Below are 20101 nucleotides of genomic sequence, written 5' to 3' on the forward strand. Positions count from 1 at the left end.
ATAATATCGTTCAAGATAATCGATTTTCTCCTAAAAATGCTGCTTTAAAGGCGGAAGTTGACGGAACGTATATATTGGTGAAACACATTAGTGGAGTTCCGGGGCGGGCCGGTTGGCAGCACTGGCAGAGGTGGTGGCGAGAAGAGAGAAAGAGGTGCGGTGTTGCGTGACTGACTGCGAGTCCGAGCGTGTGTGTTTGTTGTGTTGTACAAGGAACAAATTTGTACTTCTCTTATTTGGGAAGAAAACGAGGAAAACAAAAAAAAAAGGAAAATAGGGAAAACCGTTTCGCTTGATCTTTGTTTTTGGGGGAAAGAGACCGCACGTTTGGAAGAGAAAAGAATCATGTCGTCGTACATCCAGGTTGCCGAGGACGAAGGCGATGAGCCGATTGAATTGCCGACCGAGGACGATAGCACACTTTTATTGACTACCGTAACCGCCCAGTTCCCCGGGACATGTGGCCTGAAATATCGGAATCCAGAATCTCGGACGATGCGCGGCATTCGTCTCGTTGACGGGCGTCTTCATCCACCGGAAAATGGATGGGGCAAGGCGATTTACTTCTGTGTTTTTCCAAAAGGTGCTTATTTCACTATGAATCGTTGCTTTTTCGATCGCCCTCTCTCTTTCTCTCTCGCTCTCTTGGTATATATATATATATATGTATGTATATATATATATATATATATATCTTTCTCTCCCCTATTTCCTCCCCTCCTTCTCCCCACTCCTTTCCAAAAATGTACTAACGCCACACGAATCAAGATCAACTATATGTATATAGCATGCTTTTGCATATACTGGAGGAACAGAAATATTAATACACACTTAGATTGTTTTAGAAAATTTTTGTATGAATTTTGAAAACTGTAGTTAGATTATGGATTTTTATGTAAATTTATGTATTTTTAGGAATGTAATTGGAAAGGTAGAATCTTGTAAATGCAGAAAATTGGTTTACCTTTCAAATATTGTAGAAAGCACTATGAATTAGATGTTCTATATATATTTCCATTTTATATGCATTTTGTACAATTTTGCAGTTTCAAATTTATAAATGCATAAAAATCCGCAGTCGTGTAATTTTGCAGTGATTGTAATTTTTTTTTGTAAAATGTAAAAAGTAGGGGTTAAGAATTATTATGACATCAGTTTTGACTCTTGAAACATTATTTCATAAAATTTTCATACGAATTTCAAGAAAAATTGTTACATGTAACCTAAATTTTTACTTTGGTTATGATTCTTATGAGGGTTTCGTATTGTTTTTAAATGATTTTTCTTTGTTCTAAATCTGATCTAGCATCAATTCTTTTATTGATTTTATGATCTCCAAAATTGTATGTTTTGATGAAAGTAGTTTGTGGAATATTTATTATTATTTATCTTTATTGTACTATTTATTATGATGTATATTTAAGATTTAAATTCGAAAGTTATATTTTGCAGATTTGTATGGGATTTTATAACTAAATTTAATATGTTTTGGTATTCCTGATCATCACTATATATTGATTAATATGAAACTTAAATGTTTCTTAAACTTATCAATTGTTTATAACAAATTAAAGCTTTTTTTGTTCTTGTGAGTTTAGTAATATTATTGTTGCTAATGTTTGATCTTGAATAATTCATGTTGATCTTATTATGATCATCAGACTGCAGATGTTTACGCAAATTTACGTTTTTGTGAATGTAACTAAGTAAAGTTGTTTCAGCTACTAGCTTGAATATTACATATACTTGTTCAGATTATACAAAATGCATGCTATGTAATTTTATATTTACATTTCCTATAAATGCATAAACATCCATAGTTTAATGGTCATTTTACTCATATACTTGTCTTTTTCGAAGTCCAGTACATGTGTTTGTGTTTGTTATATTTTGAGCTTTCAAATCCATCCTCTCTTCTTTTCCTTTTTTTCTTGATTTATGTTTTTTTTTTTTTTTACTTTTTTTCAATAACATAGAACTTCACCTTTTTGCATATTGCATAACTTTATTGTTAATCCTCTGATTCCCATAACTCAGACTAGGATACAATGTGGAAAATATTTGTTAATGTCTATCTCTATAAATATATTTTAGTATATATATAAAATCCCCTTTTCCCATTATTAAATGTAAACAGCAAAAGCTTTTATCTATAGAATAAAAAATAGAATGAAATAATGCAAATAACAAAATCCTGGAATTGCAATGTTAACTCTACGTTTCATATGTATATAAAAATTCAAGTATCAAAAAGCTAGTATTTTTATATAAATTTGTTATGCAAATTACATACTGTATATTTTTTTTGATATTGCAATACTGTAACTGATCGAGTAATCAAAACACATTTTCTCTACAAAAACAAGAAAAATCAAATGTATCAAAGCAGCCATTAGAGTTCATTAGTATCTATAAACTATCGATTTGCTTATGCTGTAAAGCAGTTGAAGGTACATATGGGAAGTGGGGGGTCAAATACTTATATTTATTTCTAAATAGTTTTAAAAAATAGTTTCTTATTAACTTTGATCATTTACTACATCTAGTGATATTAATGTAAGCATATGCTAATATTCAACTGAATGAATGAACATTCACAGACCTGGATCATAAATATGTTAGCATTGTATTCTTAACTCATATTATTAATAATATCTATAAATATCTATATATTTATAGCTAAAGTTTGTTTACATCTATGTGAGTATTATATACTATTGTGTATTATACTACTGTGTATTATATATTATGATATATAATATATAAAATTATTCATAGATGTAAATCTGAATGTTTAATATAATGTATTTTGCGCGTGCGCGCGCACACACACACACACACATACACACCCATAGTCACATACGTATACAGTACGACACAAATTTTTTATATTTTTTGAAAAGTAGTTATTTGTACTGGATTTCCATACTTCCGTTTTTTTATTATTATTTTTATTACAGTTGCATTTATTTTTTCTCTCTTTCTTAAATTATATATATATACGTGTAGAATCTTGTGATATGACAAACTTTTTTCGGATGAAGTTCTAGTAAAATGAAAAAAAGTTAGTAGACATGAACACTTATATCTTTTCAGAGAACAAACGTAAATCTGATGACAATTTGGAAAATTCCACAGCTAAGACTAAAAGAATGGAAACAAAGTTGCGTTGCACAGACTTGATCGTACTTGGTTTACCATGGAAAACAACCGAGCAGAACTTGCGAGAGTATTTTGAAACATTTGGCGAAGTACTCATGGCACAAGTGAGTTTCTCAATTTTTTCCTTTCACCTTTCTTTTTCTGTTCTTATTTAAATATTCCTAAAGAATGTGAAAAAAGAGGGTATTAAAAATAGTTCAGTATCGAATAGTGAATTAAAATCTTGAAAATAATTATAGATTAAAATTTCATTTCAATCTAAATTTTGTTGTAGGTTAAAAAAGATGCAAAGTCGGGACAGAGCAAAGGATTTGGCTTTATTAGATTTGGAAGTTATGAGTCTCAATTAAGATGTCTTGCCCAGCGACATATGATTGATGGGCGATGGTGTGATGTCAAGGTTCCCAATAGTAAGGTAAGAGCATCATTATGTTCATTGAAAAACATTAATTGTTTCTTCATGTATCTGCAAGTAGCTATGAAATGTTTAATTATTTAACAATTGTTTAAGATCTTAATACATATATGTAGGATATTTGCATGCGAATCGTAGATCTGTACCCGCGTTTCGTATTATCCAATTTATCATGTACCAATAATGTAATTTTCTGATAAATAATTATTCACACAAATTAATATATTCTTAATTTATTTCTCTATGAAATAATACAAATATAAAATAATCTTGTACTATTTCTTTGTTCTTTAAAGTGATTTAGTAAATATAACAAAATAATGCATATTATAAAAAAGATGTCCCAAAAATTATAAAAGCAAAAAAGTTGTTAATTAAGTAAACAGCAAAATTACTTTCTTGCAATGAAAGACAATATCTTTATAAGAATGATTTTTCTATATATATTTTGTATAGATCTATGATGCGCGTTGTAAGATATTAGTCGAACTATAAACAACAGTACAAATTATAAAAAAGATAAAAGAATGATTAAGAGGCCTGACTAAGGCACAGACGCGGATGGAATCTTGGTTGAAAAAGTTCTTTTCTCTATTCTGAATCTTTGCACAATGACTATAAGACATATAATTGGTTTCCATTTACAATTTTTGAACGTCATCTTTTTATATATCTCTTGAGGAGAAAGTATACTGTGGTATAAATAGATGAATGTGTAATCGATTAAGTGGCATATTTATAATGGAAATGTGATATATGTGTGTGAATGCTTTAATGAGTGTAGTACAATGCAAAGTGAGATACTTTAAGAAAGTATGCTTGCGTGCCCTTGTAAATAACATTGGTATGTTTGTGTTCTCTTTAAATAGTGTGGAAATTTCACGAATATGCTATGAGAGCGTACCACTGTCAGACAAATAAATACGGAAATTTGAAAATACATACCCAATTGGTTTATACAGAACTTAGGACAGATTAGTTGCAACATGTAGGACTACTATTTTATGAACTTGATTTCCTAGTGCGAAATTTTCATAAGAATTCTGTGTACTGTGCAGCTGGTTAACTTGTTAGAAAAATTTAAACAAAAGTATCATTGCATCTATGGGACGAGATTTAGAGAGATCGATCTTTTTTCGTGTTAAAACGTATGTTATGCACTGGGAGTGAATTTTAAATGATAAAATAGTCGAGCACTGGTTAAATGTGTAACTTTTTGAAAATGATAAATATTGTAATGGGTATGGTTTGCGTGACAGTGTGTGCAATCGAAGGTGTGTAATGTAACAAATTGTTATAATCTCTTGAAGTGAGCACTGAATTTTGCGAAGAGAACTTCCAGGTCATGATTAGATTTAACTTACATAAAACGTCAACAAGTATAGAATCATTCAGTATATGGTGTCTTTTACAATCGATTTAATATAATACTTGTAAAATGGTATTGATAACGATACGAACAAATAGAGTGTACAGTTCGTAGATGAATGAAAGACGCGTGATGTCTAAAAGTCGTGCCGTTCTTATTACTATAAAAGATCTTCTATTAGCGCGTGTTACGATGATAGTTTGAAACTTTATAATTGGTATGTGGTATGACACGTTGAAACAAAAAGAAACCTAAGAGAAATAAAACAAAAGAAAAAATATAGAAAAAAAGTATGTTAATGAGTGAGAGTGCGTATATGTGTGTGATTCAATCAATTATAATAGATAAAAATTGTATGTGATTGTCGAGGGCTGGTGTATCTGGTTGCAGAATATTGATGGCTTAATGATGGCTCGTCAGTATGATACGAGCAAACACAATGAATGCTACCGCCCTATACCGGTTCATACGCCGAGTAGTCGACGGGTACCTGTGGCGAAACCGTATATCAACTTAAATACATCCGAAGCTGCTAATACACCTAGGTACGATTCGGAGTACGATTATAAAACAACGCATTATCCGTCGTACCCTCCCAATTATCCGTACGATGATAACAATAAGTACAAGTACGAGGGCCAGAACTATAATGCGTATGAGAAACCGAGTTACCCATCCTATGAGGATCCTGGGTACGACACACGTAATTACATGGTCCAGCATACAACCGCAGCAGCCCCGAATCCCAGCGCCGCATATCCGTCCGACACAGAGTATACAAGATACACCAACTACGAAGGACGTGCTGTATACCCGGTCATGGAAAATCCGGACTACACGGAGAAAGCCAGATATAATTATGGTTACGATCGAAACTATTATGAGGCGGACGGTCGTTACGCATCCACGGATTGTAGATACGCACTGGATGTCAGATATCCAGATACCAGACACGCGGACAATCGAATTCCAGCTGATAGTAGAGAAGCTGATTGTAGATATCCGGTGGACAATCGTGATATGGATAGAAGATACGCTGTCGATGGTAGGGACCCGGATGGTAGATACGCTGTTGAGAATAGAGAAGTAGACGCCAGATATCCGCCAGATTCGAAGGAAGTAGACGCCAGGTTTACAGATACAACAAGATATCCGGCTAAAGAGAACTATTACGACCGTTATTACAAGCATCGCCCATCGAGGGATCACCATGTCTCTGATACCTCAAGATACTGATGAGTCTTGTTACTATCGTTAAATACATATGTGTCACGCTTCAACGGGAATAGAGATTTTCATGATTGGAGATTGCTTGTAAACGCTCAGTTCATCATTTGTATGAGATACCTTCAAGCGACAAAGAATTTTCACGATATGTGTTCTTTTGTAATTTGTTTTAACTCTTCAATTGCTCTTATTCCTCGTATAATATTTTCTCTTCATTGGCCTGTTGGGTCGCTGATTTAATTTATTAATACAATTAATGATATTTGTCACCCATCATTGGTTAGAAATGAATACGAGCGATAATTTTGAACATAGACATTTCTCGATGGAAACAAAGTGAAAGAGAATGTATCTCGGTTTAACAAGCGAATCTCTTGAATTTCTGTTTCCTTGAATCTATAAGTAGTCACATGGTATTCGCTATAAAGACGTAAATTACATATATTCCCCTTGATTCGTGATCTCTGTTGCAAATATAAAAAAAATAGAGAAAAAAAGAAAAAAAATGTTATTTACTTTTAGCAATAGCTTTGAATAACTGTCTACATTTTATCATCAAACTATTGTGCTTATTCAGTTTAAGATAATGTAATATATATATATAGCATGAAATTTTACATCGAATATATACAGACAAAAAGGAGATTGTACAGATTTTGTGCATGGATTTTAAAAAGGCCATAGTGCTTAAGTATTATATTATATTTACATATATATATATATTCATGGGGATAAAAAATGTAAATTGACCAGGCGATACCTTTTTTCTCAAATCGTTAATTAGACATGTGTATCAAAAAGATTTTTCTATAAAACTTGACGTTAGTGCAGATTAACATTCTTTTCTCTTCTCTTACTTATTTTTATGTGAAATATTTGGACATTCAATCAAAGATTTTAATAATTAAGCTAAATAATAAAGTTAGTGTATACTTGACCATTATTTTTGATAAATGATACATTATTGTATGTACATTTATAACAGTAATGTGCACTGTACGCAAGTTTTATTGAATAATATTAAAAGAAAAACAAAAAAAATCAAAAATTACCAAAAACCTGTGAAAATCTGTTGTACATGATTGATTGATTGTGCGTTTGTGCGTAGGAGGGAATGATTCAGCAAGTACCCTGCAAGGTATTCGTGGGACGCTGTACAGAAGACCTAACTGCTGATGATCTGCGCGACTATTTCTCCAAATATGGCGAAGTGACGGACGTGTTCATCCCAAAACCTTTCCGTGCATTTTCATTTGTTACTTTCTTAGATCCCGAGGTAGCCCAGTCCCTATGTGGCGAGGATCACATTATTAAAGGAGTGTCTGTACACGTGTCGAACGCCGCGCCGAAGTCTGAGGGGAACAATAAAAATTTCAATAATCAAGTGAACTCGAACATGCGTAGAGGCGCTCCAGGTCCCGTCGAGAATAACGTGCAGGGAAACTATCAGGGTAACCGATACATGGGCCACTCAGGTAACAATATGGGTCCAAATGGCTGGAACAATCCAGGGAATCGGGGCAATCTGGACATGCCTAACCTTCAAGCATTGGGTATTACTGGGCAAAATAATGGCGGCGGTGGCGGTGGCGGTATGTCAAATCCATTGGCGATGGGAGGGCTGAATTTGTCCGCGTTACCAGTCAACCCGGCTTTGGTCGCAGCTGCACTGAACCAAGCATCTTGGGGTCTGATCGGTAACTTGCAGAATCAGGGAAACGATCAGGGCTATTCGAACCAGCCTGGCCCACCTGGTCAACCACCTTCAGGCAACAATAGTATTGGTAACAGTGGAAACTCTGGCTTTCTCAGTTGGATGAATCAAGGGGGTGGTGATGGTAATACTGGCAATCCTGGAACAGGTGGTCCAGGCCCGAATAATCCAAACGCATCCCAAGGTGCTTGGCAGAATCATCCAGGACAACGTGATCAGAAATCGAACACCTTTCTCAAGTACGAATAAGCTGCGTCGAGGGTCCCAGTATAGTGCTGGAAAGGGCGACGAATCCGTTCCTTTGATCCTGACACACGTTAACTACAAGTGACAAGAGTCTAGGCAAGTGTATGTAGGTACAAAATAATCTTCTTCATTTATATAAAGAACAGAACCAAAGCCTCTATCTCTCAATGGAGGGGAACGGGTTCCATGATTATTCTTTCTGTATGTTCCACTATCTCAGACATACAGAGAGAAATGATATATTTTCTTCCCTTTTTTTCTACTTTTATTCAAATTCAATTTCATTTGATCATGATGATTATATATACATATACATATAAGATAGTGTGCTCTGTGGAGAAAAGTAACAAACAAAATGAAATAACACTTTCTGTCTTTTAGCACGTCACACAAGAAAATGATATGTATTTCTAACTCTACATCTCTGTCTTTTTCTCTTTCTCACTTTCTTACTGGCTTATGGAGAAATTAGCACAATATTCCTTAAGTGCGTGTTTTAGAGAGGACGGATAGCTTCGATCATCTGAACTTGCATACTAATTGTATGATCTCATTTCAAGCGTGCGGTCTAACCAACTCAGTATGTACAGAATGTACTAAAATGACAATGATGAGGATGATGATGCTGCTGGTGATTATGGTATGATAATGATCATGATGATGATGATATATATGCACATATATAATATATGATGATTGTGGATGTGTTGTAGAAGAACAAGAACGAGATTTATTGTAGCGGAGTACGTATATGTGCTTATGTTTATTTAAAGTTTCGTGCCGTGTGTTTAAATGTGTAATTGAGAATTAAAGGACTTAGTGCGTACACAGAGTCCAATAGAGTTTGTAGAACATGAGATTAAAGATTTTCATCGAGTGAAAATCATCAACTTTGATCTTGATCTTCTTGCTCGCGTGTCAGTGTCATTACACAATGTTGCATTAATGCCACTGGTATACTCATTTTAATCGAATCATCAACATAGATCTATTTGAATTTCGCAACTGTGATTTAATTGAGGCAAGATACTAACGGTCATGAGATTAAGAAAGGTCAATAAGAAGATTTAGTTGAAAGACAAATTTCATTTTTATTTAAGTAATTGCATAATATGTCCCCTAACAAAATAAATTTAGAATTTTATATAAAAAGAATGTTGAAATCGGAGTGCATTTACCCTATGTTATAAAAATGAAGTTTAGTCTTTGCTGCTTGGTTCTTTTTTATTATTTTTTCTTTTTCTCTTCTTTTTTTCTAACTTACTTCTTCGTAGTCTTTATTACAAATAAATTGTGAGTGTATAAATATATATATATATTCTCAATGTTGAATTTATCTTCTTAATCAAGCAGATGAAGTTTCAAGGGGCCGTCTGTTCATTTCTAATGAACAATTTTACGTTGCAACAGTAACATATTTACGATAAGTGTAATGTTCGTTTTTCGTATGAGAAACCGTTGGAATGTATGGAAAAGAATAAGTGTGAAATTGAAGTTGCATACAGATTGATCGCAGCTACCCGATATTTAAAATGCCATTAATTCTTTAAACGTTTTGCCTTAAAAGGAGAGAAAGAACAAACGGGAAAAAAGGAAAAAGAAAACGTTTCTAGCGCGTGTATACACGAACGGTTTATGTGAGAAATGTGTTTTACATTGGGTATGATAGGTGCGTAACAAATATTTCATTGATTGATTGCGTGTGAAAGGTGGCATTTCTAATCTTTCCGACTTCTTATTTTTTTCTCCTTTCAATTCACTTTAAAGACATATTGCAAGCTTTTAATATATTTTTCGCAAGTAAAAAAACAGAAAGTAACAAAATTCTTCGATCGTCTGAAGCAATATAAGCTTACATATTTTACAAACTGAGAGTAGAGTATTTATTTTCTAAAGATCACGATTAGAAAAAACAATGGGAAAAAATTCACTCGTATTGCATATTTAGTAGCCAACAAACTCTTGCGTAGATAAACTTTTAATGAAGATAGAAAAAATAACTGCAGTTGAATTATTTTATGGTATTAACAATACGCTGCATTGAAATTAATGTAGGTGGGATATTTCCAGATTAACAATTATGAGTACACATTATTAAGGGGATATAAAAAGGATTTTTGTGAAAGATACACTTGTGTTATCATATCTTTTGTGCATGTTAATTTTAGAATGTTTCGTATTTGACATGCATATAATTTTATTAAGTATCATTGAGCAATGCGAGTTTCATCTTAATAAATATGTGTTATTGTTACGAGATCATGTAAATGTTTCTAAATCATTTAAGCAGAACTCTTTGAACGTGTACTCCTAATTGTAAGATTAAACAAATATTATATAAACGTAAACTCATAAATTCTATAAGTTAGGGCTTTTAAAGGATTTAAAGGATTTCGAGAAGAAAAAAGTATATAAGTTTATAATCTATGTAATTTAATGAATTGTGATTCGATATACTATTTTAGAAAGCTCTAATTTTATCTAGAAACCTATGTAAACTTCCAGTTGCGTAATATTCAGTCAGACTTGCAATTAGCAGTACGTGTTAGCATGATTTGATCAAATATTTGAATAGCCTGGCTCACCGTGCTTCTTAAGAGTGTAAAGAAAAAAAAGAAACGATTTCTTCTATTTTATTAAAAAATCGTTGTCTTTTTCTTATTTTGATTTAACGGATTGAGGAGATTATTATTATAATCGACAATTAGATTGGATTGTTTTACCTCACGTGTCTCTCTGTGTGTGTGTATGGCGGTCGAATGTATTTGTTAATGGTCGTCTAAGAACTACAGGCATGAAAGTTTAATCGAGAAGTGATTTCTTGCTGTTTCACGATCACGAAAGCATATAGATATTACTATATGTGTCTGATACAAAAACTTAAACAACGTGTTGATAATGATGAGTGAGTACATTGATAAATGTGAGGTGAGCGGTAATTAATTACGAAAAAACAAAAGATGAAAAAAAATATTTTATGGATGGAGCACAGTCGTTTATTGAATGCCTGAATATATATATAGATAAATATATATATATAAATATATATGCATATATAGATATATATATCTTTATTGAAATCCAGAATGTTTATACATAATGTAAAGAAAACATTGATGGAAAGTGCGTCGAAGTTTATTTATTGACGTCCTGCTGTAAATGATAATCGATATACAAAGACTGTAGTTTAAGACAACTTTTAACAGACATTAGAACCGTTTCTAGCTCATTATTATAGCCGGCTGATCTATTTCAAATCGTTCGCTATTCACCATGAAAAAAATATTTGTTTAATTTCTTCTGTTGAACATTAACATAAATCTAATCGTGCAATTAATAACGTATATATTGTTCTTCGAGGGTGAAAACAATGCTTTCCTCTCCTTAGAGAGTCATCGCGAAGCGGATTCTTCATCCATATATTTATGAATCAGTTGGATCCAACTGTTGCTCAAAAGATGCCTTGCGAAACGATTTGGAAATGATCTACGACGAGTGTGTAAATAATACGTAAGGAGCATTAATGTCGTTCGTGGACGTTTACGAATTTTGTTGTAGACAGTTCTCTGTTGTAAATTAATAATTGAGATTGCGTTTCAAATGAGAATATTGAGAGTGATGATGACCGAATAACATCAAAGTTTTGTCATGTGAGAATGTTATTTTGATAGGTGGCAGAGATTGATTCTTATTACATAAGTTCATTACAGGATGATTAAAAACTATACACTGGCAGTAGTTTATTTATACACATTTTCAAATTCCTCTGCTGGACCACTTGTTAACCACCTATTTCTGTGTTCGATCAATATCACATCATTTTTTAAAATTATAAGAAAACATATAATGACAATTTAATAGATAGCTTATTTTATATAATTCGTTGTATGTATTATGTGTGTGTGTGTGTGTGTGATATTGCTCGAATTAAGAAGCGTTTCATTTGATCCTGCTTTTTTCAAGCTACTCTCTTTTTCATTTGAGAAAATAGAAAAAAAATGTGCGCCAACAATTCTTTTATGTGGAATCAACGACAATTATATTCACTTACAACCTCTTATACACGAATTTATTTCAGGCCTGTGATACCTTCTTTAATTATATGCTAATGTATATTGTTACCTGTTACAAGGTGGTTCAGATTACTGGAACCATTCAGGTGACTCTGTAAACATTTTTAGCAGATGATGTGTTGATCTACATGAAAATTACAAGATTTGGGAAAACTGTGCAGTGTGTTATCCAAGTTTGTTGTATCTCTTGACAATCTTCAATGTTTGCAGTGTGAATCTATCATGGAGTAAATATGTCTACATGCTTATATACCAATATATCTTATCTGTGTTCTGTGTTTGATTAAACATTCATAAAAGTTATTAGCAATTTATCATTGTATATACATTGTAGTACACTACAACATAAATTTGTATCCCTTAACATTTTATCAAAGGCTTTTATAGATTTACAGAATCTTGGAATGTTCTTCCAGCATCAGTAACAAATTAATGAATCTCTGTGCTTGGATAAACAGGAAACTTTGCTGGAGATATGCTGGAGGAACATTCCACTAGTGATCAAATGAAACCTTGAAGATGGTACTAAGAGATAGAAAAGCTTGCTGTATTGCATCACATTCCAAAAAATCAGTCCCGACCACTTGGACCAGTCTATACACGTATATACTTAATTTCACATGTTACTACTCTGTCAAAGTACAAGAAAAGGAGAGAAGGGAATGAGTGAGTGGTTCTATCGCAGACAATCACACCATGAATGGAAGCATTTTTGTGAGTTACATAACAGGTTACCGTCCAATCGATGAATGAACTTGATGATGATGATTATGATGATGATATGATGATGATGATGATGATGATGATGATGATGATGATGATAGTGGTGGAGGTGATAGTGGTGATTATATGATGATAGTGATGATGAGGATGTTGAGATGATGATAATGATGAATAATGGTAATGAGGTTGAGGATGAGGATGAGGATGAATATGATAATTATGATGAGGATGATGATGACTGGGAAGTAGACGAGAGGCTAAACTTCGCAACAGGTGATTACGAATTGAAATGTATTACTTACGTACTATCGGGTTTTGCGTCATTGAAAAATCAACACTCAACTCAAGGTTGAAGTCTCCATTACAAATGACGCTTCCCATTTTCTATAATTCTCGCTACTATTTCGACGCACGGATGATGGGATTACCCAATCCGGTAATTTATTACATTTTTAACATTTGATGGCCTATACATTGGACAAATATTACGAAATATTCATACTTCTTTTTCATTTTTTATATATACATATTTTTTTACTCATTTCTTTTATGGAATAAATTAATCGTTTAAACTAAAATCATTAATTGCTCTTTTTATCTGCTGATATGCGTTATTCACCTTCAGGAATCACTCTTACCTTTTTGATCTCTAATATTTCACATTCTTAAATATAATAGATAATTTAAAGAAATATGTGTAATATAAAGAGATTGATATAATTTAGTGTCGATTTAAGAAATCACCTGTACAAAATCATCAAATGGCACTAAATATTTTTATAATTTTTCATCTTATAAACGTGTACTAATTCTGATACATTTTTCTTTAGCAGTTTAGATGAATGAATTATTCTCTATAAATTCAAACGGACCGATATATGCTACTTGAATAATGAAAGAATAGAGGAGAAGCACGAACACGTGTTACACAAGTGTTAAGTAGATACAAAAGAAAGGAGTGAAATATCATTAAAAAAAAATATGTGATGAAAGTTCATGTTTTGTTGTAAGCTAGTTGTCCAATGAATTATTTTTAGATGATAAATGTTACTGTGGGTAAAAATTAATTCATTGATGTTTTTGTTTGTAGAAGTCATTCATCGATGAACTCAATTAATTATTCAGTGACTGGTTGGTGGGAATAATTTGACTTTCAAAGTAGGAATTCTGAAGTATGTGCTTCAAACCTTTGCATACCAATGACCATATTTACAGCTGCAAAATAAAAAGGTGCTCAAGTTTACTTTTTATTTACTGGTTGTATTTATAATATTTTAATAAAGTATGTGTAAACTTATATAAATAATATTTATATATAGGAAAACAATCTAATAATAAAATAGTGGGAAGTATTGCAGTATTTACATAATCGAATTTGGAAACATAATGATTGTATAAAGAACTTTCAATAAAGTATATTTTTTATTTGAAGCTAAGAATAACTTGCCTTTCCTGTGTCTTTAAATCTACGTATATTTTCTCACATCATGTAAACGTACTATTGATTATTTAATAAAAGTAGTTGTGGTTAATGATAATATTTAATAAAAATTTCAACATATATATATATATATATGTATTTACATATATGCCTGTTTTGTATTGTCATAACAGTATGCAATGAAGTATTTATTAAGATGTATTATTAAATATTTAATATTCAATAAATAAGCAATATTAATCAACAATCTCAATCATTTTATTTACAAGTGCATTTGAACAGTGTGTAAAAATATCCTTAATGACTGTAATAAATGTAAGTATTTTAAAAATATGAAGTAGCTAATGTACAGACAAAAAAGAATAATTAATACATTTTTCTTATAAATAATCCTCCTGTTTTATCAAAACATTTTCAAAATATTTTCATTTTCTGATTCTTACATCATATCGTATAATCGTTTCCGCATTATTAGTTTAGATCCAAGCGATCTTTGTAAAAAAGAAGTAGCGTAAGAATATCATTTTCAACTAAATTAACTGGAAAAGCAATTTTCTCTCTAATATTACATATTAGATATACATATTCCTTATAAATGTGGTATATACATTTCTTGTTTTTGTAATAACGTTACACAGATTGTAATAACGTTAGCACAACCCTGTGAATAATCGCTCCAAATTTGGGCAGAATTATGTTGCACAGAAGAAAGTAAAGTTAAATGATTACTAACTTCTAAATTCTAAACTACATATTTATGTAATTGAAAATTAATTTTGCATGTAGAAAAAGACTTTGTATGTATATTTTTCATCATTAGAATACTTATCATTAGAGTGTGGAATTTTTATGCTTTTCTGGAAATTCGAAGATACAAAAATGCATATAATGCGTAAGATATATGAAATATTCAAAATGTAGTATGAATGTGCATAAAAATATTCGCAGTTAATTCATCATATATCCGTTTCTTCCTAGGAAAGAAAATTTTCTGAATAAAGGAAAATTTCGAAAATCGATTTTTCACCAATTTTGCAATGCAAATAAATGCAGCATTGAATGTGACCAACAGTATGTGTGGTAGACTATAGTGTCCAAAGTTTGCAAACTTATCGATGTAGTTGATTCTTCGCCCCACTACTTGTTCACCTCAGTGTTTAAAGTAGACGTAGAAGTGTTGTAGCGTTATAGCTTGTAGCCGTCACGGAAGACGGAGCTGAATTTTTGATCTTTGATAGTAGAAAGAATGGCACCGACATTTAGCAAATTTGCTACAAGACGCACTTTAGCTGGTGCTTGTGCTTTAACTGCGTTAATATGGATTTTAAAAAAAAGAAACCGGAAACAGGTCGCGAAATGCAGGTAAAATCTCTGTGCATACGTATACATGCAATTGTTGGTGCTGTTGTGATATTGAACATTTACTTTATCTCGCAGAAATGCCTGGTCTACTAATGACATTCAGTATGTTATTAAAGAGGTAAGAGAGAAAATAATTTTTATCATTGTACATACAATAATCCACGATAGTATTCGAATACTTATCACAGAAAATTTTTATGATTATAATACACGCATTATATGGAATTTTTTGAAATTTCGTTAGCGCTATGATAGACACAACTATCATGATTATAATAGTAAAATTTGAAACCAATCCGTAAATGTATATAGAAGTTACAAGATATTTATTTCAAACATACACTCAATGAAAAATTGATATACAGTATGATTAGTAATTTTAAACATACAATTAGTGCTAAAGATGGTCTCACTATATATTGCGGTTTATTTATTAATGTAGGGAATAATGACTTTATATAATCTTTAAGAAGTATATTCTAAATATCATGTAACTTCTGTATACATTCTCAGATTCATTTTGAATTTTATCAATATAATTATGATAGTCGTGTCTCCTTATAGTGCTAGTGAAATTTCAAAATGTTTTATACAATATATACATATAATATATACATGAAAGTTAGCAACAATAAATGTTCAAATATTTTCATGAGTCACTGAAGAAATAATTTTTGCAGGAGGAAAAACCAAAAGGGTCAAGAGCTCATGTCAATGTTAGATTCTTCAGACAATTGTACCAATTGCTCAAAATTGGTATACCTTCAATGGTATCCCTTGAAATGGCTTTTGTTCTCCTTATCGCAGGGACACTTACTATAAGATCTATCTGTGATTTTTGGATGATAAACATGATCACTTCAGTAGATGCGTATGTTTTGATATTTCTTTTCAATCTTGATTTAAAAGTATGGTATGAAAATTTATTAAGTTCTCGTTTGTCTTTTCTAGGTCAATTCTTAGAATGGATAAGCCATCATTCAAAAAAAATCTGTTAAGATTTTTTTGTTTAATACCAGTGGTAAGTGGATAGATCCAATGTAAAAAAATTAGAAGTTGCTTTCATAGGCTGCTAATGAAATCTTTTCATTCAGGCTGCCAAGCAGCTTTATTTTCTTACCAATTGGAAGAAATTATTGATATAATCTTCCATGATTATATTTATTTAGATATCTGTTGTGAACAACGTACTGAAATATAGTACATACGAAACAAAGTTGAGGTTACGTACAAATATCACACGAAATTTATTGGATCAGTACCTTAAGTAAGTCAAATTTCTTGTCCTATCCATAACATATATTTTAATGAAGTGTATGGCATTGATAATGATCAATGTTGTTAGAATGAGGAATAATAGATGAAAATTAATTATAAATTCTTTAATCTTTTTTTGTAGAGGCTTTACTTATTATAAAATGAGCAATTTGGATAATCGTATTGCAAATCCAGATCAACTTTTAACTACTGATGTTGATAAATTTTGTGAAAGTTGCACAAACCTGTACAGTAATATTGCAAAACCTTTATTGGATATTGCTATTTACGTCTACAGACTTACAACTAATCTTGGTGGAGAAGTATGTGAGATAAAAGTCCTATAGATGTAGGGATACAATATATTAATAATAAAATATACATCTATTTTACAGACACCATTAATCATGCTTTCTTATCTCATCTTTGCTGGTGTAGTAATAACTCATTTACGTAAACCCATTGGGCAGATGACAGTTAAAGAACAACGTCTCGAGGGTGAATACCGTCATATTAATTCCAGGTTAATCACTAATTCTGAGGAAATTGCATTTTATCAAGGAAATAACAGAGAAAAATTAACTATTCTTAGTAGTTTTCATAAACTTGTAAGTTACAGAATACATATACTTAATATTTACTTGTTACACGCAAGTTAACAATCTACTCCAATATTTCTTTTGCAGATGACACATCTTCGTAAATGTCAAGAGTTTAAAACTCTTATGGGAATAATTGATAATTTCGTTGGCAAATGTAAGACATTCTCCATAATCTAACAATGTAATTAATTGCTCATTGGTACTAATTTTCAATTTGATCTTTATTTCAGATATGGGGACTGTGGTCGGTTTCTATGCTGTAAGCATACCTTTCTTCATGGAAAACTCTGCGCTCACGGAAACCCCTAACCATCGTTTTAAGAGTTATTATACTTACGGTCGTATGTTAATAAAATTGGCAGAAGCCATAGGTAGATTAGTTTTAGCCGGGAGAGAACTGACGCGACTAGCAGGATTAACTGCAAGAGTAACTGAAATAAAGGTCGTCCTTGACGATCTAAATTCAGGAAAATACGAAAGAATAATGATTTCCGATTTTAAAGACGAACCAATTGGAAGTCCGGGTGAAGGAAGAATAGTGAACAAAGATAATGTCATAAGATTCGATGGTGTGCCTCTAGTAACTCCTAATGGGGATATTCTTATCAAAGAACTATCATTTGAAGTAAAATCGGGAATGAATGTATTAGTTTGTGGTCCAAATGGATGCGGGAAAAGTTCTTTATTTAGGATACTCGGAGAAGTAAGTCGTTATAACTTTTTCAATAATAGCTTAATCTTATTTCATATGTTCATTCATATCTCGAATTATGGAAAATTGATAACATAGTTATGGCCAGTTTGGAGTGGGACAGTTACCAAACCTCCGCGAGGGAAATTATTCTACATACCTCAGCGTCCTTACATGACTCTGGGTACCTTGAGAGATCAAGTAATTTATCCTCATACAAAGACAGAAATGATAAGACGTGGACATATGACGGACGAAGATTTAAAGAAGTTGCTAGATCTGGTTCAATTGGGCCATCTATTAGATAGAGAAAATCTTACAAATATCGAGGGGCAAGGTTGGGACGTCGTGGCTGACTGGATGGACGTTTTGTCGGGTGGCGAAAAGCAGCGCATAGCAGTACGATATTTTAACATCTATTACAGAAATGACAAAATATAGAACTTACATAATATTGGTTGCGAATTCTTGCAGATGGCTCGAGTATTTTATCATAAACCACAGTTTGCAATTTTAGACGAATGCACAAGCGCTGTTAGCGTTGACGTCGAAGATTCGATGTATATGTATTGCAGACAGGCAAATATTACATTGTTCACAGTATCGCATCGACGATCCCTTTGGAAACATCACGAGGTTTAGGAATAAAATCATTCGTTATTGTAAAATTACCTAATTTATATTTAATGTTATATGCAATTTATATTTATGTTTATTTTCAGTATTATTTGCAAATGGACGGAAGAGGAAATTACGAATTCAAGGCTATCGAACCGGATACGGAAGAATTCGGGTCGTGAATTTTCATGACCCTTGCATCTAATAATACTTGCCACAATGCAAGGGATTGTCGTTTTTTGTTCAACTAATTTCGTATAATTTAAATATAAATATGCAGTGTACAGCGCATCTACATATGTATTAGAATCGTTTAGATTCACGAATACTTTATTATTGTATACTGTATATTTTTATATATTACATTTTTATATATTGAATATTTTTATATCAATGTCTTTTACAACAAAAAAGATAAAAAAAATGGGTAGAATAGTGTGAAAGAACATTAGTGTACACTGCAATTTAGGCCTTAATGCTATTGATTTATTTAAAAAAAATGATTAACGTGTACTGTCACGATACATGTGTTCTTCCAATACTACGTTGTGAAGAAAAAGGAAGCTATGGGAACAGAAATCTTTCAGGTGTAATATTAAGCTATTGGAATAACATATTTTTGATACTTAGTTTTTCAAGATTACACCACATCATAAAATATTAAAATGTGAGACATATGCATTAGAAACAATCTAATGTACATGTATATGTGTATAAAGCTATAGTTTAAATCGTTTTATACTTTAAAGATCAAAAATAATTATGATTTGTTATGTGTAGATCACATTAAATAAACATTACCAGAACTTATATCGAATTGCTGGACAATAAGAATGTGTAATAAACTCGGTGATGAAAATTGTATTACGTTAATATCAGATTCTAAATAGCCATTATGAGTATTGGAATACTAAATATACACGTAATGTATAAAAGTAAAGTATAAGAATGTATTAGAATAATAAGTACACATATTATACAACCCACAAATCAGAGGTATAAAAAGAAATTCTATAATTTAAAAAGAAGTAGTTTATCATGCTATAAGTGCTATAAGATATTTCAATTTCTTCAAACTTAATAAAGTTGTAAAATCTAGGTGATGGAAAAAATAGCAATAAAAAGATACAACATATTTAACAAATCCTTTGAATTCCTTTTTGTAACCAAAATTTGCAAAATGCACATGATATGTAAAAAG

At 31.7% G+C, this 20101-nt stretch overlaps 2 protein-coding genes across 6 annotated transcripts; both read left to right on the plus strand.

Moving 5' to 3' along the window:
• Nucleotides 1-109: 109 nt before the first annotated feature.
• TBPH (TAR DNA-binding protein-43 homolog) lies at nt 110-14160 on the plus strand. 5 transcript variants are annotated; one of them, XR_011175431.1, is made up of 5 exons: nt 116-583; nt 3097-3266; nt 3437-3577; nt 7282-8239; nt 13763-14160. XR_011175431.1 is itself a non-coding variant. In XM_069129844.1 (5 exons), the coding sequence occupies exons 1-5, from the start codon at nt 346-348 to the stop codon at nt 8134-8136; spliced, it is 1326 nt and encodes a 441-aa protein (XP_068985945.1). In that variant the 5' UTR covers nt 116-345; the 3' UTR covers nt 8137-11860. The 5 variants fall into 5 exon arrangements, 4 of the variants coding, with proteins under 4 accessions (XP_068985943.1, XP_068985944.1, XP_068985945.1 ...); XM_069129844.1 differs by lacking the exon at nt 13763-14160 and having other exon boundaries at nt 7282-7957; nt 8036-11860; XM_069129842.1 differs by lacking the exons at nt 7282-8239; nt 13763-14160 and adding an exon at nt 5337-7275 and having other exon boundaries at nt 110-583.
• A 1360-nt stretch (nt 14161-15520) lies between these two features.
• Pmp70 (ATP binding cassette subfamily D member Pmp70) lies at nt 15521-20044 on the plus strand. The gene is made up of 12 exons (XM_069129835.1): nt 15521-15732; nt 15808-15850; nt 16413-16603; nt 16684-16753; nt 16902-16999; nt 17132-17312; nt 17385-17597; nt 17676-17745; nt 17822-18294; nt 18382-18681; nt 18757-18918; nt 19005-20044. The coding sequence occupies exons 1-12, from the start codon at nt 15617-15619 to the stop codon at nt 19080-19082; spliced, it is 1995 nt and encodes a 664-aa protein (XP_068985936.1). The 5' UTR covers nt 15521-15616; the 3' UTR covers nt 19083-20044.
• Nucleotides 20045-20101: the final 57 nt, after the last annotated feature.

Source organism: Bombus flavifrons, chromosome 16 (genome assembly GCF_040668555.2).
Source record: "Bombus flavifrons isolate JBK064 chromosome 16, iyBomFlav1_principal, whole genome shotgun sequence".
NCBI lineage: Eukaryota > Metazoa > Arthropoda > Insecta > Hymenoptera > Apidae > Bombus > Bombus flavifrons.